The following is a 27,870-nucleotide window of genomic DNA, read 5'->3' on the forward strand; positions in this document are numbered from 1 at the left end:
TTCCTGCTGCCTTGGAGGCTAATTTTAAAGGGGATTGCTCACTAGCCAAAATGTATCTACTAAATTCTCAGATAAAGGAGAAGTTCCATTTTCCCAAAGTAGATTCTTTAATGTGCTCTGTGACACAGAGAACCACCATTCCTGTTGAGGTTGGTACGGCTCTAAAGGATGCCTAGGACTAGAAGACAAGGGCGGTGTTTAAACAGGCCTTTGAGGAAGTTAGCATTGCTCTTCAGATCTGTGCCTGCTGTTGTATTGTAGCAAGGTCTGGGTTGCGACTGGCGCAGGAGGAGTTAGAGGAGGATTCCCTGTCTCTGGAGTTGGGGGCAGATGGAAGATGCCAGCTACAATTTGGTCCGATCCTCCTCTGTTGTTGTGGCCCAAAAGCTTCTCTGGATGTGAAACCAGTCAGTGGATTCTATCTCTAAAACTACCTTGACTAAGTTGCCTTTTAAAGGTTGCCTTCTGTTTAAAGAGGAGTTGGAGAAGATGGACAAAATCTGGGGAGACTTGAAAGTGCAGAGGCTCCCAGACGATAGGACAAAGACTCCATCCCATGGTCGATTTCATGACCCAGGAGATTTAGGCAAGGTTGAGGCTCATTAGGGCAGAGATGGGCGCTTGTCTTGTTTCCGACACTTTTATGGTTTCCCCTTATCACTCTGCCTGGAAAAAAGAGGCTGTGTAGTCTACTTTACAGAGGCTTCTTGACCTGAAAGCTGTAATTCCGGTGTCCAAAAGGTAGGAAGTCTAGGATGCTACTCCATTTACTTTGTGGTCCCAAAGAAAGAGGGGTCCTTTTGCTCCATTCTGGACCTGAAGTGGGTCAAAAACTTCTTGAAGGTGATTTGTTTCAGGATGGAAACCTTAAGGTCGGTAATTATGATGGTGCAAAATCGAGAATTTCTTACCTCTTTGGACTTAACAGCAGCCTATCTTCAATTCTGATCTGGAAGATCAGCGCTTCCTTCAATTTGCGGTATTGGGATGGCATTTTCAGTTTGGGCTCTGCCATTTGGGTTAGCAACAGCCCCAGTAACCTTCTCAAAGGTGGTGGTGGCAGCAGCACTGCATAAGGAAGGTATCTTAATACACCTTTATCTGGATGATTGGCTGATAAGGCCGAAGAACTTTCAGGAGATCCAGTTTTTGCAAGAATTGGGATGGGTAATCAATTTTCCTAAGAGCGGCCTTCAGCTGTCTCAAATATGAAATATTTGGGACCATAGTTCGATACAAAGATAGGATGTGTGCATCTAACAGAACAAAGAGTTCAGAAATGATGTGGCCAGATTCGAACATTGAGGACAGCCAGAAGTCCAACAGTGTGGTCTTATCTTCAGACTCTAGCTTCCATTATGACAGCATTGGATCTGGTTCCATGGGTGAGAGCTCACATGTGCCATCTTCAGAGGGCCTTGCTTTCCAGGTGGAATTCCCAATCCCAAGACAATTCTGTGAGGCTGCTTCTCCTGGAGTCAATGAAAATGAGCTTGCAGTGGTGGCTAAAACATGAACACTTGAACAGGAGAGTGGAATTGGTGTGCCCAGTATGGATCATAAGAATTCTGATGTTAGTCTGTCATGTTAGGGCATACACTGTCAGGAGCTGATGGCTCAGGGACAGTGGACTCCCGAGGAGGCAAACTGATCCATCAGCCTTCTAGAAGCCAGAACAATTCATTTGGCTCTCCTCAAATGTGTGCCTTGGTTGGTAGGGTAGGCTGCCATGGTGGTAGCAAATGTAAATCATCAAGGTGGCACCCGAAGTCCTCAGGTTATGTTGGACATGGATCTGCTTCTTTGGTGGAAATGAATTTGCAAGCTTTATCGGCATCTTATATAGTTGCCGTAATGTAATAGACCCAGAGGAATAGTCTCTTTCTCAAAGAGCATTCAATAAGATTGTTGCCAGATGGGGCCTGCCAGATTTGGATTTGATGGTGACTGGCTGGAATGTGTCACATGCAGATTTTTCTGTCGCATAAGATACTCTTTCATCTGGAATTGCTGCTGTAGTTCAGGATTGGCCGAAGGAGAAGTTACATGTTTCCTCCCTGACTCATGATAGAGAACGTCAAAGGTTGCAGGTCATCTGGGGCTAGTGATTCTTGTGAATCCAGACTGGCCTCTGTGGCCATGGTATGTGGATTTCAGGCATCTGCTGTACAGAAGCCCTCTATAGCTTCCAGCTTAAAAGGCATGGCTTTGCCAGGGTCCAATGTTTCATCAGGATCCGGATCGATTCTGTCTTATGGTTTGGTCCTTGAGAGGGCATATTTGATAGAGAAGATATTCTCAGGTAGCAGTAACTGAATTCTAGAAGGTTAGAAAGTTTTCCATTTCATTGGCTTATGTGCATATTTGGAGAGATTTTTTCAGGATGGACCATCAGTGCATTCCTGAGAAGGCGTCCATTCCATTGATTTTGGAATTTTTGGAAGAAGGTTATTCTAAGGGCTTGGCTGTTAATATCTTAAAGGTGTTGATGGCAGCCTTTTCTTGCTATAGAGGTCGCCACGTTTGTCCTCTCATCTGGATGTGTGTCTGTTTTTGAAAGGAATGAAGCATATTTGACCTCTTCTCCAGATTCTGGTTTTGCTTTGGAAAATGAACTTAGTCTTGTCTTTCTTGGCGGAATTACAGTTTGCTTCACTTAAGGCTGTTTACTTAAGACTGTTTAAGATCATCTTTCAAGTTGCAGTTTGTTTGGCTCAAAGAATATCAGAATTGCAAGCACTTTCATTTCTTATTAGTTACCAAGGATAAGGCTCAACTGCATACAGTTCTTTTTTTTATTCTGAAGGTGTTTTCGGACTTCCATCTGAATCAGTCAATTTCTTTGCCTTTGGCAGACAAATGGATCACAAAGACTACGTTCTTCTGCATCTCTCGGATGTAAGAAGGCATCTTCTTGTTGAAATAATGTGTGTAATATGTTGAATCGTATTTTATTTTTGTTTTATTTGTTTATTGTATTTTTATCTTATTGTATATTTCTTATTTTTATTGTTCTTTTGTATTTTTATGTATGTTTAAATTGTAAACTGCCTCGATTATTGAAATGTGTGATAAAGAAATAATTTTAAATCTTTTGAGATATCTCAAGGTCACAAGCACATGCAGGAAATTGGACCATCTTTTTGTTTTATATGAATGCATGCAGAAAGGTGATGTGGCCTCTAGGGTTATGGTAGTGCATTGGATTAAAGAGGTGATAACCACAGCTTATGTGGACTTATATATACCATTACCGAAGCAGGTACAGGATCATTGCACGAGGGCGCAGGCTTACTTCATGGACTTAGTTGTGGTTGGTTTCTTCTTTGAAGATATGTAAGGTTGCAACTTGGTGTTCCTTGCATATCTTCTCTCTAAGTATTACAGTCTGGATGACAGGGTTAGAAAGGAAGCCGCCTTTGTGTTAGCAGGGTTGTGAGGGGCTCAGGCAGCATCGTGTTTGTCTGGAATAGTCTGACTGGATAAAGAGGAAGGTGAAATTACTTCATACCTGATAATTTCCTTTCTTTGAATACAGACAGAATAGTCTGCAACCTTCCCTATGCTGCTGGTATGTTCACTGTCTTCCTGCCTTCTGTGCCTTGCAGAGGTTCTGTTTTGTAGACACTTAAGCGGAGATAGGAATTTGATTGATAAATGCTTCACTACTGGTGAGTATTTTCTCCTGTTACTGTTGGAAATGCTTCCTTTGTTCCTGCTTCCTTATTCTTCTGGAAATCTGTTGGTTTACAAAAAAAATAAATAAATATGATTTGTTGATTGTACTAAAGTTGTCTATACTTAGCTTATTACAGAAATACTGGCAGGCTGGTGTCAGCACATAGGTATATAATGAATGACATCAGTGAGCTTTTTGGTCTCTATCTCCATCTGCTGGTTGGCATGGATAACACTTTCGTATGGACTGGTCTGACTGTTCAGGTAAAAAGTAATTTCACCTTTAAAAATGTGGTGCAATTGTTAGTATGCTGTGCCTCCTATTTCCACCTCAAAATATTTATTTAATAACAAGTTATTTATTTATTGAAAAGACATGTCGCTTGCTGCCGAGGCTCTAGGCAGAGTACAAACCACACATTCATAATCAAAACAAATACTAAAGCTCAAAAAAACAGCATTAACCACAAACCAGATAACAAAGGCAAGAAGGTAACAGTTAAGATCATCTAGCATAAGAAACATCAACAATAATAAAAATGCCTGCCTGAATAAAATGTATTCAAATATGTCCAGTTGTCTAAGTAAAACTCAGAGTTTAGACAGATTGACTATTGTTTAAAACACCGATCTTCTGAATGCAGTTCTATGTGCTCAATTTATGATGAGCTCAAAAAATAGCTTTTCTCAGAAGTAAAGTAAGAGATTACTGTGATTTGTAAAATAGGAATTTGAAGGTTTATGACATTTTTGTACAACTATGGTGCAGCAACAAAAAATTATAAATTTCAGCAGCAGAACTGGTCCAGCCTCTCAAGGCATTTTTGTGGCATAGCTGCTTCCTTTTTGTTGCTTCACTTTGCAGGTCTTTCCTGCTGCTCCACATTGTTGCATTATATATTATGGACCTAGATCAGGAATGGCCAACGCCAGTCATCAAGAGCCACAAACAGCTCTGGTTTTCAGGATATCCACAATGAATATGCATGAGATATTTGTATTCAACAGAAGTAGTACATGCAAATCATCCCATGCTACTTCTTCATCCAGGCAGGCTAGTTCACACAAGTGGGTTATGCACTACAGCCAGTAGATAGAGATGGAGATAAACTGACTCACTGATGTCACTCTCATATAGCACTGTACCAATATCAGCCTGCCAGTATTCTCTGTCTCCAGCAGATTGTGGATATGCATACCTACTTGTGGATGTAGGCCTGTCAGGACTGAGACAGGATGACTCTGAGGTGATAGCCTGACTCCCTTCCTCAGATGAGCAAGCAGTCAGTGGATACGATATTCTGAGGAGCTCAGTGGTGAAGGCTAGCTTCCCCCTCCCCCCGCAGGCTCTAAAGTTGCTTCCAGCTGAGGAAGGAAGCTTTAGACTTACTACTTCTTTTTCTTCTATCTGCCCGCAGCATGCTCTACTTTCCCGGTCAGATAATGCAGGCGGCCGCATTGTGCAAACCCAGGGAGAACTTAAAAAAAAACAGCGCAGCGCTGATTCTCAGCAGCAATGCATCTCAAGAATGCAAGCGGCAGCCTCCCAAGCCGGCAGCACCAACATTTCTCAGCAGAATAATTGTTTGGGGCCAGCAGAGTCTGTCTCTGTTCTCCAGTGTGCAAACCACCATTTTAAGCTGCTGCAGCATCGCATGTGAGATTAATGTCTATAAGCGGTAAGCATGGGAAAAGCTTCCTGATTTGTGAGGCCTGCCATTATGAACTATGCAGTCCTCCCTCAGCCTGATCTTGTGCCAGAAGTGCTTAGAAGTACAAGAGGAACTACCATAGGCAGATTTTACTCCCGCAGGACCCTGTTCAGCAGAAGTGGAGAGGCCAGCAGAGGGGAACACCCGTGAAGGCAAGGAGTTCATTGAATCTCCCCTGGAAGGATAGGAGCCTACACCTCCAACTTTGTTACCTCTACCCCCAAGAGCTAGATGCACTGAGTCAAAGATAGTCTTCTCCAATCCCATGGTCTAATAGGAAACCCCAGCACCAGTCACCCTCCCCAAGAAGCAGTAAATGCTTGATTCCTTCCTCTCCCCCTCGAGACATAAGCAACGGAGGGAAGAAGAGGGGATTGGGTAAAAGAAGATGAGGACCATGCTGTCTTGGATGGCTCCTTAGGGGGGAGTCTGGCTCTTCTCCAGGTGACTTGGGAGAAGCAGTCTTGGAGGTGGATGAACTTTCGCCAAATGTGAAACCACAAGGACTATGTTGCGGTTATTCCATCGGGATGAATTGCCAGACCTGTTTCAGATTTTGAAGGTGCTGGGAATGAAGATAGCTGAGGCAAACTTGGCTAAGATGCAGAGTAAAACTCCTGCTATGGTCAGTTTGCATAAAGTGGTGATTTTTTTCCCCTTTTCCTGAGGCGGTCCAAGAATTTATTGATTTGGAATGGAATGCACCAGAGGCAGATTTTAAGAGGGGGTCGATCCTTGGTGGAAAACTATCCCATGACCCTAAGGCAAGGGATCAGCTTTGTTTCCCAAAAGTGGATGCCCTAGTGTGTGCTGTTACTAAGAGGTCCACGATTCCAGTGGAAGGTACAGCAGCCTTAAATGATGCTTAGGATAGAAGAATTGAAGCTATCCTCAGATAAGCCTAAGAAGTGATGGCCATGAGCTTGCAGGTCTCTGCATTCTGCTGTATGGTAGTGCGTGCTAGTTAGCTCTTGACCCAAGAAGCTTAGGAGGCTCTAAGAGTGATTGGACCTTATTTAGAGCCAAGTGCTGCTTTTTTGGCAGATGCAGGCTTTGATTTGGCGTGCACCGCAGCTCGAGGAGTGGCATCTGGGATAGCTTCAAAATACCTCCTCTGGTTACACAGTTGGTTGGCTGATACTGTTTCTAAGTCCAAGTTGCCATTTAAAGACAGCCTTTTGTTCAGGGAAGAGTTGGAGAAGATGGCAGATCGATGGGGGGACTCCCAAATTCCTCGTTTGCCAGAAAATAAGAAGTCCACTCCTTGCTCTTCTTTCTCTAGTGGTTGGTTTCAGGATTCACAGCATTTTCGCCCCTTCGGAGGTTTAGAAGCGTGGATATCTTGTACCTTTTGGAGGTCTTAGTATTTTTGAGCTAAAAAGAAAGGTAAGGATGAAAACTCTGGTTCCAGGATTTCCCATTCATCACAGTGAAGACTTGGGGGGGGGTCCATCCTCTAATTCTGGAGATAGGTGGCCATCTATCTGTTTTATCAAAGGTGGACCTATATCACTTCAGACTAGTGTGTCCTTGATTTAGTGAGATACGGCTATGCCCTGGCGTTTTGTCGGTGTCCTAAAGATGCTTTTATGGTTTCCCCCTGCAGCTTCATAGAAAAGAGTGCTACAGTGCAAACCAGCTTATAGAGGCTGATCGAACTAAAGGCAGTAGTTCCAGTCCCGAAGGGGCAGGAAGGTACGGGCTGATATTCCATTTATTTTGTGGTGCACAAAAAGGAGGGTACTTACGCCCCATTATGGCTCTAAAGGGAGTCGTCAAGTTCTTGCACATGGCTCACTTCAGAAAGGAAACCTTATGCTCCATAATTATGGCAGAGCAGTGAGGGTAGTTTCTCGCGTCTCTCGAACTGATGGAAGCCTATCTGCATATTACCATACAGGAGGAGCATCAGCAATTCCTATGGTTCGAGGTACTGGGTCAGCATTGCCAGCTTCAGGCATTGTCATTCAGTTTGGCTGTGGCACCCAGAACATTTTCCAAGGTAATGATGGTGGTAGCCACTGCCCTGTGAAAGGAGGATATATTGGTCCATCTATATCTGGACGACTGGTTGATCAGGGCCAAGTCAACAGAGGAAAGCCAGATAATGTTTCTCAGGGTTTTACAACTGCTACAGTAATCTAGCCAAGAGCAACTTACAGCTAACATACTCTGGAATATTTGGGAATCCAATCTGATACAACACGAGGCAAGGTGTACCTTCTGGAACAGCAGGTCCCAGAAGCTTTGGGGACAAATAACAAGCCCTGAGGGCAAACATTCGTCCGAGGTATGGGATTATCTGCAAACACTGGGATCCATTGCAGTGATGTTGGAAGTTGTTCTATGGGCTCGGGTGCATATGCATCCACTTCAAAGGACGTTGTTTTCTCAGTGGAACTCTGTCTCAAGAGTAGTTGCTGCAGCTGTCCCTCTTGTCAGAGATGAAGTGGAAGTTACTTTGGTGGATGTAGACAGATCATCTCACCAAGGAGATGGATTTAGAAGTTCCCAGTAGGTTAATGTTTCACTATGGATGCAAGGCTTCAGGGCTGGAGAGCCCACTGTCAGAAACTAGTGACACAAGGACAGTAGTCTCCCGAGGAGATGGGGTGGTCTATCAACCAACTGGAGGTTCAATTGATTCAGTTAACCTTGGAGTTTGCAGATCGGTTAAGTGGATGAGCAGTAAAAGTGATGTCTGACAATGCCACAGCAGTGGCATACATAAATCTTCAAGGGGGAACCAAGAGTTAACAGGTTTCTCTGGAAATGGACGAATTACTGCCATGGGTGGAGCAGCATCTTCAGGCACTGTTGGCCAATCACATCACAGGGGTGGACAATGTTCGGGTGGATTATCTGTCGTCACACCTTAGATCCGGGAGAGTGGGAACTGGCAAACGAGGCCTTTCAACTCATTGTGTCTCCGTATGATCACCCCTCATTAGATTAGATGCCGAGCCTTGACAATGCGAAAATGCAGCAGGTTGCATGAGGGACTCTCTGATGCTCAGGTTCAATGCTGTTGTCCAGACGTGGCCAAAGGAGTTGCTTTATGTATTTCCTCTATGGCTAATGATCAGCAGATTACTGCAAAGGATTGCGAGATATCCCGGCTTGGTGCTTCTGGTGACCCCAGATTGGCTGTGACAACTGAGATATGCGGATCTGCAGCATCTGGTAGTTGCCATGCCATTGTGATTGCTGATGTGACTGGACTTTCTCAGCAGGCACTGATCCTGCATGAAAATCCGGATCAGTTCTGTCTTAACGGTTTGACTCTTGAGAGGGCTAGACCGTTGAATTGCAGTTACTCCCAGGCGGTGGTGAGCATGCTGTTGCAAGCTCGAAAAATTTCTACTTCCTTAGTTTACATTAAGTTCTGGAGAGTTTTTGAGAATTGGTGCAGCGAGCGAGCATGTCACCCTTTAAGTCAGGTGTTCCCTTGATTTTAAACTTTCTACAAGAAGGTTTGCTCTTAATACACTCATGGTGCAGATCGCTACTTTGGCTTTTTATAGAGGACAAGTTCATGGCAGACCTCTCTCTTCGCACCTGGATGTGGCTAGATCTTTGAAGGGTGTTAAACACATTTGATCACCATTGTGTACTCTGGTGCTGTTTGGGATCTGAATCTGGCTTTGATCTTTTTGGCAGGTCCCACCTTTTGTTCTCTTTGAAAGCTTTCATTGCGTTTGCAGACTGTGAAGACACTGTTCCTGGTCAACAAGGAGGATTTTGGAATTGTAGGCTTTTTCATGTCAGGACCCTTTCGGTGAGGATTTGGAATGTGCTTTCCTTTTTGCCAAAGATGGTTTCAGATTTTCACTTAAATCAGTCCATTTCCTTACTGTCTTTGGACAGGTCTTGAGATGAGCAGGAGAATCATGCATTGTGCCCTTTGGATGTCAGGTGGCATCTGTTGCCAGTATCTAAAGATGACAAACAGATCATCTCTTTGTCCTTTATGGGGGAATAAAGAAAGAGGAAGTGACTTCGCGGGCCACCGTGGCATGCTGGATTAAGGGATAACAATGGCCGGTGTGGCAGCAGAGAAGCCTTTGCCCAGACAAATTAGAGTTCACTCTACTAGAGCCCAGGCGGCAACCTGGGCGGAGTTGCTGTTATCTCCGGTGGTGATCTGTAGAGCAGTGACGTGGTCTTCCTTGCATACCCTCCCCAAGCATTATCATTTGGATGCTCAAACACAGGAAGACAAGATATTTGCAAGGGCAGTCTTGATGGGAGCTCAGGCAGCCTCCTACCAATCTAGGGAGTAGCTTTGGTACATCCCTCTTGTGTGGATTGACCTGCCTGGATGAAGAGGAAGATGAAAGTACTTCTTACCTGATAATTTCCTTTCCTCTAGGACAAGCAGGACAGTCCACACTCCCGCCCTGGGCTGTCTATGATTCTGATGTTTTGGCCTTCTTAGGATCATTGTTAACAGCAGGAATTGGAGGCCCATAAAAGATTTCCAGATTGGTAAGGAACTGGGTAAGTGAAGACTTTCTTTTCCCGATATTAGTGTTACTACTTTTCATTTCTTGAGCCCAATGCTTGTAGGTTCAAGAGATCTTTGTGGTTATAGTTTGAGGTTGTTCAGTTGTCCACAGTTGGCTTTTTCAGGAATACTGGCAGGCTGTTGTCTGTACAGTGCTATATGAGAGTGACATCAGTGAGTCAGTTTCTCTCCATCTGCTGGCTGGAATGCATAACCCATTTGTGTGGCCTAGCCTGCCTGGCCTAGAGGAAAGGAAATTATCAGTAAGAAGTAATTTCACCATATTCATTGTGGATATCCTGAAAATCAGGTCTATTTGTGGCACTTGAAGACTGAAGTTGGCCATCAGTATATCTGAAAACATGATAATGAATAGCACTATGATGATATTGCTTGTAGAGACTTTCTGATCCTAATTTTAGCAACTGTGTGTCCCATTAAATTGCTACTGCATTTCAGTCCTGGGTAGGAAACATAGATTACTTCTACACTAAATAACAATCCTTTACAGCTGGCTGAAATGAAAGTGATGCTGTTACCACAAATATAAAAGGTGGACAGGTATTTAATTATTTTTTGTTTCAAATGCTATAGGCAGCCAATCCTTTTTTCAAGTTGTTGACCATGCTGATGGAGTTTGCTGGTGGGCCTCCAGGAATGCCTCCCTTTGCTTCTTACATCCTGCAAAGGATATGGGAGGTACGTAGATCAAGAGTGAATATTGGCTGCTGCTAGATAAATATAGAAATGATTCCCAAAGCATCAAGGAACAGCAGGCTGATGAGCAGATCAGCACAGGAAGCTTTTCAGTTTGAAAAGCAGTGTGATCATGCTAAGGTAATTCGAGCCCAGTGTTCAAAGCGCGTTCAGCGCTATTTAGCCAGAGAAGTCCCTTATAGGGCTAAAAGTTACACACACAAAAAGTAGGCATATACTGAGCAGATCAGAGGCGGAGCAAGTTAGCCATATAACTTAAACAGCAAACTACCGATATTTGAAGTTAGCCACATAAGTTTACGGCTATGTTTAGATGCCCCATAGAGCAAATCTAAACTTAGCCGGGTAGATTTATCCACTGAAGTGTGCACATGTACGCGTATGTTCAGCAGCTTTGCCTTGCTGAATATATATTGTAACTTTGCCAGATTAGTTCTAACTGGCTAAGTTACTTACACAGCCAGCTTTGAATATCTACTCCTTCATATTATGTCAGAAATGAAATCCTGACACTGAAAGAGATTCTGGATTTCTACTGTGATACTCTGTTTCCATGATAATAAAAATGCTACCTAGTGGAATACAAAACATAAAGCTCAGCAGAAATACACGCTGAGCCAGAATTATCTTCTTGACACTCCTGGGTGAGGAGAGGGAGAGGAAGTACTCTGATGAAAAGGGATGCTGCTTCCTCATGGGATGGCTCTCAAGCACTTCATAGCTTTAATGGCAGTGTCCCATAGGACCTGCCCCATTAAAGGCTCAGGAATGGGCTGACAGCAGTTGTATAGTGTTCCAAATTCTGCTCCTGTTCCATTAAAGAGCACGGCTCACTCAAGTGAGGGAAAGAGCACTATCACTGGCTGGCCCCGTAATATGGAACACCATGCCTCTCGAACACCATGCCTCTCGAATTAAGGCTCCAGAGAAATCTGAAAATCTTTAAATCTAACCTGAAAACCTGGCTCTATAAACAAGCCTTCGATAAAGACAAAGTGAAGGAGAAAAACAATTGATTAAGTTGGACGCACCGAACAAACTCATAGTAATGTTAATTTTATACTGTTGAGAAACTGTCATACCAAATTGATTAGCTCACTTAAACTTTTAGCTTATTGCACTATATTGTTACCGAACTATGTCGGCACATACTCAAGTTGTAATCTATACCACTCATAGTTGTTATCGTGCCTATATGTAAACCGTTGTGATGGTTCTCCAACTTAACGACGGTATAGAAGAGTTTTTAAATAAATAAATAAAATAAATAAAGAGGGTAGGTGCTCACGCTGAGCAACTCTTTGTGAAAGTTCCACCAGGATAGGGGAGGAAGCAGCCATAGGTTCCCTACACTGCCTAGTCAGAAATCCAAGGCCTGAAATGCACTCTTGCACTGCCTAAACAGTCTACCAAGGCTTGCAACGGTACTTTCTTACTTATTTTAAAATGTATTTACTGCCTTTTGGTTCTAAGTGCCTGCAACCCTTCCCATTAGAACTTCATCAATTAATTTAGTGATTGTAGAATACAGTATAGTTTCTGTACTCATTAAGCAATTGTATCATCTACGAGTCCTTGCTTTGATTGTAGTAGCAAATATACATTATTGCCAGTACAAAGAGTTTAAACAAATGTGTTGATTGTAATTTCCTGTTCGTACCCCAGATCAGTCCAGACAAGTGGATTTTGCATCCCTACCAGCAGATGGAGGCAGAGAATAAAAGCTTTAAGACACTGCTACATAACCGAGACTGCCACCTGCAGACCCTCAGTATTTCTCAGTCTCCAGTAGATGGCAGAGATGCAAACCTGCTGTGTGAGTGAAAATAGGGAAAAAAAAAAAAGAAATTGAAGGTTTTAAGAAGAAGCAAGAGAGGAAGGAGTTAGTGCTCCCTGAGATGTTAGGTACCTTTGAGGGCCATACCTCAGGTGGAGCTGGGTAACAAAGGGTTTGATAATCCCTGGCTGGCTCTACCTACATCTTCCCAGGGGAACTGATTTCCTCTTCCTCGCGGAGGGCTTCTCCCTGGATAGCCGACTGGCAGCAGGGAAGTATTGCAGTCTTTGTATTCATTTATTTTTTGTTGTCATTTTTAAATTTAAAAAAACAAAAATCCTTTGACTGGAGCCGAGGCTGGGCTCAATCACGGGCAGGCTTTGGTGTGGTACGACTGCGATCACATCAGGGAGAGGCTGTATGATGTATCCAATATCACTGGAAGTCCCGGGACTTGTCAGGGGTGTCTGTTCAGTGCAGCTGCAGGTGGTAAGCAGTGAGGCTGTCAAATGGTAATCCCGATGGTGCCAGCATTACAATGTGCCATATTCTGTCAGGCTTGCGACTCTCACCGAATGCAGCTGAATTTGAGTGCCCTTTGCAGCGATTGTGCCTCGGGGGGTGAGGGAATCTCTACAGAGGCAGCTGGAGAAGCACCCACTCCTTGGGGCCCATGTTGGTTGCTCATGGGGAGGGGCTGGGAGTGCAGCGGTGCTTCCTGAGCCACGCTGCAGAAAGACCTCCGCTCCTGCATGGCCCAGAGTCACCCCCTCCTCTTTCCTTGGTGGGGCAGCCTTTGGAGAAGGTTTTGAAGGGAGGGGGGGATCCAGAGGAGTCTGATCATGTGGATGGGGAAGATTTCTCTCCGGAGTCTGTCCTACTCTTACACAAGGCTATTTGGCCAGGCGAGGAGTGGCGGAGAAGCAGCCCCTGAGGGGGAGGCTTCAATGCCCCTCAAAAGGGTCAAGGTGGGCCGGGGGGGGGGGGGGCGGGCTCTTTGTCCTTGCTGTGTCGCCAGAGACTGGCTTGGTCCTCGGGTGAGATGGACCTTGTGGATACCAAGGACTTTTCAGATCCAGAGGATCCATGTGAGGCTGGAATAGACCCGGGAGATGATCTGGGATATGACATGGGGGTTGTCTTAGGAATGGGAGCACTGGGTGGTAGATCAAGGGCAGATAACAATGTGGCCAATCCAGAGAAGACTCCTGTGACCAAAGGGGATGACCCGAAGGCTGTTTAGTTATTTCAGAAGGAGGAATTGAGGCCCCCTCATTCCCCATGTCTTGGATGAGCTGGGTTTCAAGGTCACTCAGGAGGATTCAGACATTGGATCCGGTCCTGGATCCCTGCGGGGTCTGCTGAAGGCTTTTCCGTTGCCCAAGAAGATCAGGAAGCTAGTGAATCGGGAATGGGATACTCTGGAAAACCGGCTTGAAGGTCAGCAGGGCAATAGCAAAATTGTATCTGCTGATGGAGGAGACTATGGAGCAGCTGAGGCTGCCCAAGGTGGATGCAGTAGTTTTTGTTGGTCACAAAGACCACCACTGTCCCTTTGGCGGGGTCAGCCACCCTAACGGATGGGCAGGACGTAGGCAGAGATTCAGTTGAAGAGGATGTTTGAGGTGTTGGCCTTGAGCCTCCGAATTCATGGTAGCCTGATGCAGCAGGCCTTATTGCTCTGGGTGCAGAAGGCACAGGAAAAGAATGATTCGCCAGAACATTCTAAGCAGACCCCTTGGCTGGAAGCTGTGGTGGCCTATGTGGCGGATGCACTATAGGAATTGGTCCAGACATCGGCCAGGAATATGCTGTCTGTGATTGCGGCGAGAAGGCTGCTATGGTTGCGTATCTTTTTGGCGGATGTGTGGTCTAAGTCACAGCTGTGTAATCTTCCTTTTAAGTGGAAGCTGCTGTTTGGTGTAGACCTGGAGCAGTTGATAAAAACCCTTGGGGAATCCAAGGGAAATAGATTGCCAGAGGACAAGAAGACTGTCAAGAAGATCTTTCCCCCATATGCCTGGTTTAGGGATATGCAGCATTTTCGGTCTGGCAAGATACCCTCGGGTGCAGGGCAAAAACGGGCCTTGGGTTGGCAGCAGTCCTTTTGGGATTCCTGCTGGATTTCCAGGGATGGTGCCAGTCAAGGAAACGGAGGAGGAAAGACTTTGCAATGAAGTCAGGCTGGTCCACTCTTCGGTCGAAGTGGTAGGAGGGAGATTGTCCCGCTTTTACGAGGAGTGGAACAGAATCATGTTGCACCAGTGGGTTCTAGATATGATAAAAGATGGTTACATCTTAGAATTTCCTTGACCGATACAGGATGTTTTCATGGTATCCCATTATGTTTCTCGATCCAAGCGAAAGCCGATAGAGGACACACTACTACGCTTGCAAGGTCTGAATGTTATTGTGCTGGTTCCTGGTCCAGAAAGGGGGCAAGGAAAGTCCTTGATCTATTTCATGGTTCCCAAGAAAGAGAGTATGTTCTAATCCATCTTGGATCTCCAGAAGGTCAACCTGCCGCTGCAGGTGCCGCATTTCTGGTTGGAGACTCTGCAGATGGTCATTGCAGCAGTTCGTAAAGGAGAATTTCTGGCGGCCTTGGATCTGACGGAAATTTATCTGCATATCCCTATTCGGCCGGAGCACCAGATGTTTTTGAGGTTTATGGTGCTGGGACAGCATTTCCAGTTTCAGGCCCTTCCCTTCAGATTGGCCACAGCACCACAAATGTTCACAATGATAATGGTATTGGTAGCGGCGGCATTAAGGAGAGACAACTGGCTCATTTGAGCAAAGTCCAAAGGGGGGAATGCTGTCAAGTGTTATGCCGAGTGATGGAGATGTTACAGTTGCTCAGATGGATGATAAATTTAGCCGAGAGTCAACTGGTCTGACCCATTCATTGGACTATCTAGGAGATGCGGTTCAATACCTGGGTGGGCAGGGTTTTTCTCACCTCGGAGAGAAATGCAAAGATTCAGGGTCAGATAGAGCATTTCTTGAGGCTGCCAGTTCCCAAGGCCAGGGATTATTTACAAGTGCTGGATTCTATGACATCTACACTAGATTTGGTGCCATGGGTTGTCCCATTGGAGACCGTTGTCAGTGGAGTATCAGTGTCCTTTAATGCTGCAGGGGGAATCCAGATGCAGTCTCTCATGGTGGCTGTCTCGCTACAATTTGGAGAAGGGAGTGGATCTGGAGACTCCGGACTGGGTAGTGGTGATCATGGTTGCCATCTCTGTGGTTGGGGGGTTGTCTGCCTTGGACGGATGCTTTGGAAGCAGCTTGGTCTATCAATTGTTTGGAAGCGAGAGCGGTTTGCAGGACGTTGACGTTTTTCCTCCCTCAGGTCTGGGGACATATTGTGAGAGTTTTCTCAAAAATGCAACGTCTGTGTTGTTTATCAATCGGGAGGGCAGCATGAAGAGTCACATCGTGGCTCGGGAAGCCCAAGAGCTTTTTGTCTGGGTGGAGTGGCATTTGGAAGGGAATATGCCATTTTTTTTTTTTTGAGTAATCATGTGAGCTGTTTTGATCATGTTGGAAAATTGTTAGTTCCCATGAAGAAGGCACAAGAGTGCCGAAACATTGTCAATGTTGGGATTTCGATTGAACACATTAGTAACTTTGATGGTTTTGCAAGAGTGGATTGCCTGCTGTTGATAAGCTAAGTGGATTTTTAGTGATAAGAGTATTAATATACTAAAATAAAAGATTATGTAGTTACCATTTAGTGGTGAGGATTTAAGGTTTAAAAGTTTAATTATGGGAAAAAGTATATGAGGTAAAACAAGATGCTCAACTATATGATACTGGTTGCAGCCCATTGTGGGCAAGAGCCTGTGGATTACATTTGAGAGAGTACATGTGAATCTGATACTAATTTCCCTTAAAATTGTATGAGTTTTGGTCCTTGGTGTTTGATTTATTATTTGACAAACCGTTAAGCCCGTTAAAACGGGCTACATTAAATTTTTTTTCAGTCCATTTTCGAACACAGCACCCTTCTACACTTTTTCTCCCTCACTCCCCCTTCCCCCTCGTTCACTCACCCCCTTCCCTCCACTCAGTCTTACTCACCCTCTGTCTCCACTGCCTCCCTCCCCTCACTCTCACCTCCCTCCCCTTCCCTCAGTCACTCCCACCCTCTCTCACTCCCATCCCCTCTCCCTCAGCCCTCCTCCACTCCCTTTTTCTCTGCTCCACAACTTCTTACCCTTCCACTTACTCACATCCCTCTGTCTCTCATCTTCCCCTTATTCTCCCCCCTCATTCTCCCTCACTCCTCCCCCTACCCTCCCTCCCCCTCTCACCTCCCTCCTCTCACTCTCTCCTCTCACTCTCTCCTCCCCCTCTCACTCTCAACCCCCTCTCACTCACCCCCTCCCCCTCTCTCCTCCCCACTCTCTCCTCCCCCCCTCACTCTCACCCTCCCACCCCTCCCCCCTCTCACTCTCTCCCTCACACCCCTCCCGCCTCTCACTCTCACACTCTCACCCCCTCTCACCCTCCCTTCCACCTCCCCTCACTCTCACCCTCCCTCACCACCGGGTTCGCTGCTTCTCACGCTGCCGCTACTGCTCGCCACCGCCTCTACTGCCCCTCGCCGATGCCGCCTCTACTGCTTCTCACTGATGCCGCCACCGCCAGGTTTTCAAACAGCTGACGCTCTGCTGTGACTGACGTGCTCGCACATGCGTCGGTCAAGCTTCATTTATTAGGTTGATTTATTTATATTCAAAACCTAAACATGATTACCAGGTTTGATTGGTTCTGTGGGTTTGATGTGGGGCTCTAGTCCAGGGGGTTCCAACCCTTGGTTTGACATTCGCCCTGAGAGGACAGGGGATAGTTGTGTTTCACTCTAGTTTGGCTTAGGTACAGGTCAAATCTGAGGGACTGCAGATGGCAGTCTCGGTTATGTAGCAGTGCCTCAAAGTTTTTATTCTCTGCCTCCATCAGCTGGTAGGGATGCAAAAACCATTTGTTTGAATTGATCTGTGGTACTTCAAAAACAGAAATTAGCAGGTAAGAACCAGTTTTCCTTTATTGTCCTTGTCTAGCTTTGAAAGAAAAATGTTGTTTTCCTTCCTTTTTATTAAACTTCATTTTTTTCTTGTGATATGTTTTACCTAGGTAATTGAATACAACCCTTCTCAGTGCCTGGATTGGTTGGCAGTGCAGACTCCTCGGAATAAGCTAGCCCACAGCTGGGTATTGCAAAATATGGAGAATTGGGTTGAACGTTTTCTTTTGGCACATAACTATCCTAGAGTGAGAACTTGTAAGTGCAGAAAATTGTGTCCATTATTCAGACAAAAAAGTCACCTTTATTTAACTGGGCAGAATACTAAAATATTTCCTCCATTGGACTATTTTGAAAAACTAGCTGACACCCATTGAAAATTCAGTTGAGGATATGTAGGGACCCTTGTTTTCAGTTTTTATTTCATTTTTCCTGGGAATTTGAAAGTAAAGAAAAAATCGGAAAAATTACATTTCTACTGATATTTCTCCTGTGAGTTACAACAAAGCCATTTTCCCACTGAATTTTTTTGTGATAATGTTGAAATCCCCAGGAAGAATACAATAAAAACTGATAATGAAGGTCCTTAAGGATATGTCAGATTGGAGGTTCTCAGCATTCTCTCTCCATAGGTTGACCCCAGCACTCTTCAACTTCCTCTCCATATGTGCCCCAACTCCAGCACATTCCATACTCTCCTCCTCATCACCTCCGTCCCAGATATTTGCCACCCTACCCAAAGCACAAATCTAGCACTCTCATCCCACTCAATCCGAGCAGTCTTGCTTCTACCCATCTGTCTGTTTTCCTCTGGTCTCACTTCTCTCTTTTCCAGGTTGCCCATTACTCTGGCTTCCTCCAGAGCCACGGCTTTCTGGTTCCATGCAGCCCTGCCAACAGCCCCTATATCCTCTAGAGTCTCACAGCGGAGTGCACATATGTAGCTCAAATGATATGCTCATTTACTCTGAACTGTGGCAGGCGCAGGGTACACGTGCACACATACACACCCTACTAGTCCCTGACTGACAGATATCATGTCTGGAAACTAAGCATGTTATATAGAGAGAGATTCTTAATTGTTTTATTTTAATCTAAAAGAAATCTGTAGTAACAGTGTTTGCCAGGAAATAGTGTTTTGAAGAGTGAGTGAATGTCCATGAACATTCTTATATTTAGTATAACATAATGAAACCACAGAGAGGTTATCTTATTAAGGGGTTGTGCAATGGGATAAGAACTCAGAAAACTGAGAAGTGTTAATTTCACAGTTCTGTGCCCTAATCACTAGGGTATATTACCAGACTAGCATGCTTGAAACTGAAAAATAGCAAGCTATTGTCAGCAAGCTATTGTCAGCCTAACTTGGAGGAGAAGTCCATTACCTGCTATTAAGTTCACTTAGAGAATAGCCACTGCCATTAGCAATGGTTACATGGAATAGACTTAGTTTTTGGGTACTTGCCAGGTTCTTATGGCCTGGATTGGCCACTGTTGGAAACAGGATGCTGGGCTTGATGGACCCTTGGTCTGACCCAGTATGGCATTTTCTTATGTTCTTATGTCACGAGTTCTGTCCCTGCATTCTAATGTACTCAAGAGGACAACAAAACAACAGGTTAACCTTTACTGCATGTAGAAAAGCAAGACTGGACTCTCATTTCATGATCCTGTGAAGTCAGATTGGACATAATGTTATCTAACTGAAAACATGGCTTAGATTAAAATGAGTTTAAAATATAAATGGGATCTTTATCTCAAACCATATACATACTACACTTATGGTTTGGCCTGAGCAATTTATAAGAATTAAAATAACTTAAGGAGCATTATGCTGCTTTATTTAATTAGAGAATTCGATTTACAGTATGTTTACATTGTCCTATCTTTTGTAATTTGTAACTTTAAAAAAATTGAAATTATTTTTTTCTTTAAGCTGCGGCCTACCTCTTGGTGTCACTGATTCCAAGCAACTCCTTTCGCCAGATGTTCCGTTCTACCCGTTCTCTGCATATCCCTACACGTGACTTGCCCCTCAGTCCAGATACTACAGTAGTGCTTCATCAGGTCTACAATGTCCTCCTTGGTCTACTTTCAAGAGCTAAGCTTTATGTTGATGCTGCTGTCCATGGCACTACAAAACTGGTGCCGTACTTTAGTTTCATGACTTACTGTTTGATCTCAAAAACGGAGAAGCTTATGTTTTCCACATATTTCATGGACTTGTGGAATCTCTTCCAGCCCAAACTTTCTGAACCTGCTATAGCTACCAACCACAACAAACAGGCTTTGCTTTCTTTTTGGTACAACGTGTGTGTTGACTGTCCAGAAAACGTCCGCCTTATTGTACAGAACCCAGTGGTGACCAAGAACATTGCCTTCAATTACATCCTGGCAGACCATGATGATCAGGATGTGGTGCTCTTTAACCGAGGGATGCTGCCTGCCTACTACGGCATTCTTCGCATGTGCTGTGAACAGTCACCTGCATTCACCAGACAGTTGGCTTCTCACCAGAACATCCAGTGGGCCTTTAAAAATCTGACACCGCATGCCAGTCAGTACCCAGCGGTAAGTAAATGGACACTGAGGAAGGAAACAATATGCAGCCTTTGAGTTTGAGATAATCTATCAATTATTGCTTTAAATCTTAAAAAGGATCACAACCATTCAGTAAAGCCTTATCCCAATGGAATGCATATGCAGTTAACACGAGAACACAAAAAAGAGGTTCTATTCTAATAACAATTGCCACCATCTTCTCAGTTATCTTGCCTTATTTAGCTATATTTATTTTTATTTTTATTTATTTTAAGTTTTTCTATACCGGCATTCACGAAGGAAATCGCATCATGCCGGTTTACAAATAACAAGTGGTGAGGAAACACAAAATAATAATAATTAGTAATAATAAACTTTAACAGGTATTTGATAAAAGGTTGCAGTTACAATAAAACAAGGGTATTACACAACTTGGAAACGAGAAAAGGGGCTAGTAGTTTAACATAGAGAACAAGTTTGCCAATTAATGGTGAGAACTAAGTTATATCATTTGCAACGTCAATGAATTACCCTTTTGAGGTGGAGTTATTAATTACCATGTTAAGAAAAAGTCTAAGCATAAGTTAATGGTAAATGAAGGTTCAGTTGGGGTCTGGAAAGGCTTTCATAAAAAACCACGTTTTGAGTCTTTTCCTAAAAGTGGGAAGGCAGGGTTCCTGTCGCAAATCTGGTGGGATGGAGTTCCATAGTGTCGGTCCTGCATTGGAGAAAGCCCTGTCTCTGGCGGTTATGTGCCGAGTGGTTTTGGAGTGTGGTACTTGTAGGGATTCTCTGAGGGACTCTCTGATGGGTCTGGAGGAAGTATATTTTCTGAAAGGAATTTGAAGGTTAAGTGGAGAGTATTGATGGATGGCTTTGTAGATGGTAGTTATGGATTTAAATAAAATTCTGTAATGAATTGGCAGCCAATGAAGGTCTTTGAGAATTGGAGATATGTGGTCTCTTCTCCAAGTGTTTGTTAATATTCTCGCTGCCGTGTTTTGAACCATCTGAAGGGGTTTGGTGTGATGACGGGAGACCTAATAGAATAGCGTTGCAATAATCTAATTTAGCGAAGATTATTGATTGCAATACTGTTCTGAAGTCGTGAAAGTGGAAAAGTGGTTTTATTCTTTTTAAGACTTGGAGTTTGTGGAAGCAGTCCTTAGTAGTTTGATTTATAAATGATTTTAGGTTTAGCCTGTTATCGATAATAGCTCCCAGGTCTCTTACTTGTGAAATTTGTAAGTTGTGTGGAGGATTTGTGTTGATGTTACTGTTTTCAGTGGATATTAGAAGGAGTTCGCTTTTTGAAGAATTTAGTATTAGGTTTAGGCTGGAGAGGAGTCCGTTGATTTTTAGAAGACAAGATTCCCAGAATTCTAGAGTTTATATATTTAACATATAAATATATTTATATATTCTAGAGTATATATTTAACAGAACCTTATTTATATTTAGCTATATTTAACAGAACCTTATTTATATTTAACAGAGGTCTTTAAGATCATGAGAGGTCTTGAACGAGTAGATGTGACTCGGTTATTTACACTTTCGAATAATAGAAGGACTAGGGGGCATTCCATGAGGTTAGCAAATAACACATTTAAGACTAATCGGAGAAAATTCTTTTTCACTCAACGCACAATAAAGCTCTGGAATTTGTTGCCAGAGGAGGTGGTTAGTGCAGTTAGTGTAGCTGGATTCAAAAAAGGTTTGGATAAGTTCTTGGAGGAGAAGTCCATTAATGGCTATTAATCAATTATACTTAGGGAATAGCCACTGCTATTAATTGCATCAGTAGCATGGGTTCTTCTTAGTGTTTGGGTAATTGCCAGGTTCTTGTGGCCTGGTTTGGCCTCTGTTGGAAACAGGATGCTGGGCTTGATGGACCCTTGGTCTGACCCAGCATGGCAATTTCTTATGTTCTTAACCTCGTCAGCCTCATTTATTTATCATATTTCCACAGATTTTACAGGACTATGCAAGGCCATTCCTTGAATATCCAAAACACATCAGTTTTAACCTACTAAAACTGAACATGCAGAAATATTTCCTTTTTATTTTATTTTGTGGTGTTATTAATTTGTTGTTTTTTTTTGTTTGTAGTGCATACTATTTGCAAATAGCATACAGAAATGAGAAAAAGGAAATTGGTTTTTTTCTGTTTTGTTTCAAATGATTGCATGTTCTTAATATTAGATAAACTTTTACACTCCCAAACAAAATTATATTAAAAAGAGTAACACTCAGGCCGATACGGTAAGGACGCGGTAGAAAGAGTGTGGTAGTGCCGGGCGCACCCTCGTTTGCGCGCGCACAGTTCGTATCACATACCACTCGATACAGTATTTAAATGGCATGTAAATGCAAGCCGCGTCCAAAGCGCGTCCAAGAAGCGTCCATGAAGCGCAATCCAGTTTACTGTATAGAGCGCTATACAGCGCCTATACAGTATCCTGGGTGCACTGGTACCTGTCATTTCAAATGACAGGTACCAGGAAGTGGATGGTTCTCCTACGCTCGGGCATCGGGGATTGCCAGTCCTCTTTCCCCCCATCCCGAAGCAAGGCGCAGGGCGAAAATCGACTCGACATGTTAAGAAAATAGAAATTGTAACTAAAGTAAACTTACTGCATGCTTCCAGCAGCCCCAGTCCTCTCTCCCCTCCTCCCGAGGCGCCCACCGCGGCTCCCCTGCCTCCCAGGGGCAGCCAGCGGCGAAAGCGGCTTCCAGCAGACCCGCCGGCGAAGGCGCATGAGCGCACACCGTGACCTGAGCACCCGGATGGACCTCCGAGGTCACGGCATTCGCTCATGCGCCTTTGCTGCTGGAGCGCCCAAATTGGACGTGCGTTCATGCACCTTCGCCGGCGTTTGGGAGTTCAAGGGTCAGGGGTGACATCACAAGCTGCAAGATGGCGCTGGGGAGGCAGTGAGCGGCGGAACGCAAGCAGGCAGGCGAGCCGGAGCTGCCCCGCATACAGGAAAGGTAGGGGAGCCGCCGCCCCGCCCCCTCTCACCCCCCCGGCCCTGGCTCCGCCGCTCTGGTAATCTTCCAGTTGCCTGCCGGTGCAATTTTTTTGGCATGATGAGCTCGCACCGCCTGTATGTCCCATTTGGGCGCTCAAGCCAGCGAAGGTGCCTTGAGCGCCCAAATTGGAAGTACAGGCATCTTCGCCGGCGGGGGCTGCTGGAAGCCACCTCGTGGAGAGCACCCGATCCGCCCCAGGCTGCTGAAGCAGGAGAAGGAATACTGAAAGAGAAAATGAAGGGACAACATGAGCCAAAGCGGAAGAAGGAATGCTGGAGGAGAGAGTGAAGGGTTGTGAGCCAAAGCGGGAGAAGACATGCTGAAAGAGAAAGTGATGGGACATTTGTGAGTCAATGTCCCTGTCCCTGTCGGCGCAGGCCCGTACGGGAGACCGGCACCCATGGACGCGGCCAGGGCAGGTGAGCGGGGGCTTGGGGGAAAGTTTGCCCGTGAAATTTCATGGGCAAACTTTACTACCTACCCTCTAATGCAGGGGTAAGGGTAGGCGGTAATTTAGCAGGTTAAAGACGCGGCTAAACTGCAGGTTAAAAAGGCGATAGTCGGGGCGCACGTTACTGTAAGGGAGGGAATAGCTAGTCGGAGCGTTTACATATCATATACATGCCGCGGGCGGAAAGGGTTACCCGTTGATTTAAAGAAGCGGTAAGGATGGGTTAAAAGGGATAGTGAATCACGGGTTGGACTTGCGGGTACAAAGCGGGTTAGAAACGGGGTAATCGTGACCGCACTTTACTGTATCGGCCTGGCTGTTAGGAAAAGTACAGCATTGAAAGAAACAGAATTCTTTTATAAAGTTCAACATTAAAGGAATAGAACTTAAATCACATATTACATAATACATTTCCATTTTTCACTTCCCACAGTCTAGGAATTTGCATTTCTCAGAGGACAAGCAGGATGGCAGTCCTCACACATAGGTGACATCATCAGATGGAGCCCAGCCCAGAACTTTGATCTTAAAAGTTTCTAGAGCTTTCAAACATGCCCTACTGAGCATGTGCTACTGTAGTTATCATCCTGCTCCCTAGGCAGAGTCCTTCAGTCTTTTTTTCCACAAAACTGTATGGTTACAGTATTCAGTTTTGCTCTCTCCTCACAGTTTTTGTTATGATTATTTCTAGAGCTGCAGCTGTTTTTCTTTTCCTTTTGGTAGTTTTTAGGGTTTTTTTAAATTTTTTGCCAGCCGTATGGTGAGCCTTAGTCGCTGTGTAGCCTGGCAGAGTCTAATTTTATTCCTTAAATAAATACTGCATCTACAGTTTAATTTCTGTGTCCTCTCCTTGTTCTGTCTATTTTTGTGCCTTTGGTGCTGACAAGACTGATGGAATGCAGTTCATAGGTGATATGTTTAGGCCACTGAGCCTGAGGGCTCGCCTGAGTTCTACCTGGGCAGGAGTTTCATGTTATTTCACCAATTGATCGGCACTGATGGAGGTGCAGACAGTGAAAGGATCGAAGACTGCACTATTCCTGTGGTATAGAGAGAGCTTATCCTCCCCACATTCTAAGGAACTAGTCTTCACAGGCAGGAGATCTGGACAATGTAGCCTCCCCTCCTACTGACAGTGCAGTCTTCTTGTAAGAGAGGGTGAAAAGGAGCCTGAGCAAGCAGTGTTGCTGCTGCACCTTTGGAACCATGCCCAGTAATGATTGCCTGTGCACACCCATACCAGCCCATCAATGGTTTGACGTTTTGCTGTCGGAACTGCGTTTGGGACCAGGACTGTAATTGAGCACCATGGTAACCCTCAATATCGAGGTGAGTAACTGCCCTTGACACCTTAAGGCCCATCAAGCACCTTGCACATTGTCAATTGCCCTGGCTAGGTACGGAAATCCTTCCATGTTGTAGGCATCAGCAGGCGCCGTCGTGCACTGTAGTCACAATCAATCACCATGGACTCTTGATGCACCTGAGGAACAGCACCAACCTGAGCACCGTAGGCAGTGAAGTAGCGGTGCTGATCTCAAGTGTCATGGTCCAGATCTCGTCGGGGACCAGAACTATCATTGAATGCCATGGTCACACTTGAAGCCATCAGAGCCGCCCTCGATGGCATTGAAGGGCAAGGCTGAGTTATCAGGTGTGTTTGTCATGATGCCATTCATGGCTGCTCTTGACAGTGTTGAGCACCATGACACTGCCAGGCAGGACCAGGATTGCCATCGAGCACCTGGTCATCCTCGAAGCCATCTACCATCAGGGAGCGGGGGTCCTGAGAGCTCTTGAGCGCCATGTATGCCCTTGGCCAACAAGGGTTTCAAGCCTGGGGTGGCTGTGGCATCGTTGAGCTCCAGGGTCACCATTGACCCAATGCACCCTGGAGCACCGAGGAATCCTGGGTGCACCATGGCTCGCTGAGTGCCCTCGAGGATATAGAGCGTTGATGGTGCCAACAAGCCCCCTTTGCGGCGTCCAGAAGGGACACTGAGGGGCATAGAGATGAGCCATTGATGGTGTAAAGACATCTGGTGCAGTGGGCGCTGATGCTTTCGGATTCCTGGAGCTGCCATACAGCGCCAAAGCTGTTATGGTTATGGGCATCAGAGGCCCCACGGAGCTTCAAGCGCCATCAGTGCGGCCAAGAGTTGGAGTGGCTATTGAGGCTAGCATCAGCTATAGGCACTGGCATGGATGCCGTTGAGCCCACAACATCGCTCTTGAGTGCATAGCTGAACCGAGGGGAACCATCGAGGACACCAGCCATCATTGGTTCCTTTGGGCACCAATCTGGCATGTCAGTGCCGAAGGGCCTTCACCTTCGGACACTGTAGGCATCATCAGGATCGCTGGACTATAGACTCCTTCGGGCACCGGTCTCCATTAGTGCTGCCGACCTTCATACATTTTTGGCCTGTGGTGTTCGCGAGTCATTGGTGCCTTCGGTGCCCATAGGTGCTACCTGGCTATTTGCAGGTGCCTGGGATGCAGTCAAATGCCGTTGGAGCTGCGTCATTTGTGCCATAGATGCAATCCATTGCTTGTGAGTGCTGAGGGCACTATGGCACCGGGAACAGTGTTACCACTATAAGTACCAGTGGATGCGGTCAGATGCACTGGGGACATCATCATATGTACATTCTAACTCCAGTGGGAGTTAGTGCAACAGTGGAGTGCATCATGTGTGTTCAGGTACAATAGGGGTCATCTACTCCTCCAAGTACCTTAGACGCTAGCAGGTGGCATTCTCTTTGTCAGTGTCATACCAGAGATAGTGGGCTTGCCATCATCATGTCAAGGTATCAGCTTCCTCGTCTGTTTCACACCTTAGGGTGCGATGGGACACTAGCGAGAAGGGCACCATCGCACACTCTTGAATTGCTTTTTGACAGTGCGAAACCACCAACTCTAACAGGTGGTGCTCGGTCCTTGCTGTGCCGTGGAATTGTACCCACAAGTGTGGTGATGGGGTGTGTGTGTGCCACCATCCACATGACAGAGTACTGCTATATGAGTAATGGTCATTGTGCTTTTAAAAGCAAAGGGCACTATTCCTCCTGTTATTCCTCTAGTATAGGTTTGGGTGTGTTCTCTTGTGGTGTTCACAACAGGTTTTGCGCCACAGCCATTAAAAAAAACTGACCTAAAACTGAATTCCCAAAAAGGGATTTCATTACCTCTGATTGGCAGTGGCTCGCTGTTTCCTGTGGGATCTGAGAGCAAGTCGAGTGATAGCGCTCTTTCCTAGGATTATCTTTCATCCCCTGACACTCTTGATGTCTGTCCTGGATGTAAAATCTGTCTGGTACTTTGGCAGGTAAGGTCTGCCACAGACCTGGCTGCTGTCGCCACTTTTTTTCCAAGTGTTGCTTGGATTTTTCTGCCAATTGTGCGTATCAGCCAATTATTTGGCATATTTCTGCAAATGCATTCTATCCTTCAGATGCTAGTGGCCTGCAGTTTCTTTGTGGAGGGTCCCAGTTGGTCTTGAGACACTGAAGGAAACTGTGCAATCTTTGTCCAAGAGTTCTTTTCTTGATTGATTCTCTAGGCCTTTTCTGTGTCCAGGAGGATCTAGACCTATTATTTTTTTGTCAGGGTTTACTGATCCAAAACCTTGACTGTTATAGTCCCGTGATACAAAGTATGCTTCTCGCTGGACTTCGCATCATGCCTCTTCTTTAGTCATCTCTGCTATGCATCAGGGTATTTGTGTCTGTCTGTTCATTGATTTTCTTTTGTAGAACCCAACTCTCTTCCCGCCTAGATCCGTTTTTGCGTTGGCTGCCTCACAGGCAAATGGGAGAAAGGTGGTTTCCCGCTTTGTCCTGTTTTGAATAGCCTGTAGCTAGAGATTCTCACCATTTGTGAGGTCTGCTATCCTACTTGTACTCAAGGAAAGCAGAGTTGCTTACCTATAACAGGTGTTCTCTGAGGACAGCAGGATGTCAGTCCTCACGAAACCCACCCGTCTCCCCAAGGAATTGGTTTCTTCATGTATTAGCTATAGTCTGAGGGACTCTGCCTGGGGATATGTTAATAACTATAGCTGTACATGTTCAGTAGGGCATGTTTGAAAGCTCTAGAATTTTTTAGATCAAAGTTCCAGGCCGGACTCCATCCAATGATGTCACCCATGTGTGAGGACTGACATTCTGCTGTCCTCTGAGAACACCTGTTACAGGTAAGTAACTCTGCTTTCTCTAGAGTGAAGGTTACATTAAATCTAAACCTTTTACTATCCCTGAAAATGCCTCCATACTGGTGCATGCTGTCTTTTGGCTATTTCTTAAATATTTGGGGGCTTTATTTACCTGCTTCTCTACCTTTCAGCCCTCTATTTCCCTAATTTGATTTCTTTCCTGTGGAATCTAAAGAACAGAAATAGAGCAACCATCACAAGTATGG

At 45.1% G+C, this 27,870-nt stretch overlaps 1 protein-coding gene across 1 annotated transcript in view; it reads left to right on the forward strand.

The window, feature by feature from the left end:
- USP34 (ubiquitin specific peptidase 34) overlaps window positions 1–27,870 on the forward strand; it is a 1,009,100-nt gene that overhangs the window by 857,573 nt on the left and 123,657 nt on the right. Inside the window, exons 65-67 of the mRNA XM_029593702.1 lie at window positions 10,492–10,596; window positions 17,537–17,684; window positions 19,363–19,997. Coding sequence (XP_029449562.1) covers window positions 10,492–10,596; window positions 17,537–17,684; window positions 19,363–19,997 — 888 coding nt within the window. The remainder of the gene's footprint in view (window positions 1–10,491; window positions 10,597–17,536; window positions 17,685–19,362; window positions 19,998–27,870) is intronic.

The sequence above is a fragment of the Rhinatrema bivittatum genome, chromosome 3 (genome assembly GCF_901001135.1).
Source record: "Rhinatrema bivittatum chromosome 3, aRhiBiv1.1, whole genome shotgun sequence".
In the NCBI taxonomy this organism is placed as follows: domain Eukaryota; kingdom Metazoa; phylum Chordata; class Amphibia; order Gymnophiona; family Rhinatrematidae; genus Rhinatrema; species Rhinatrema bivittatum.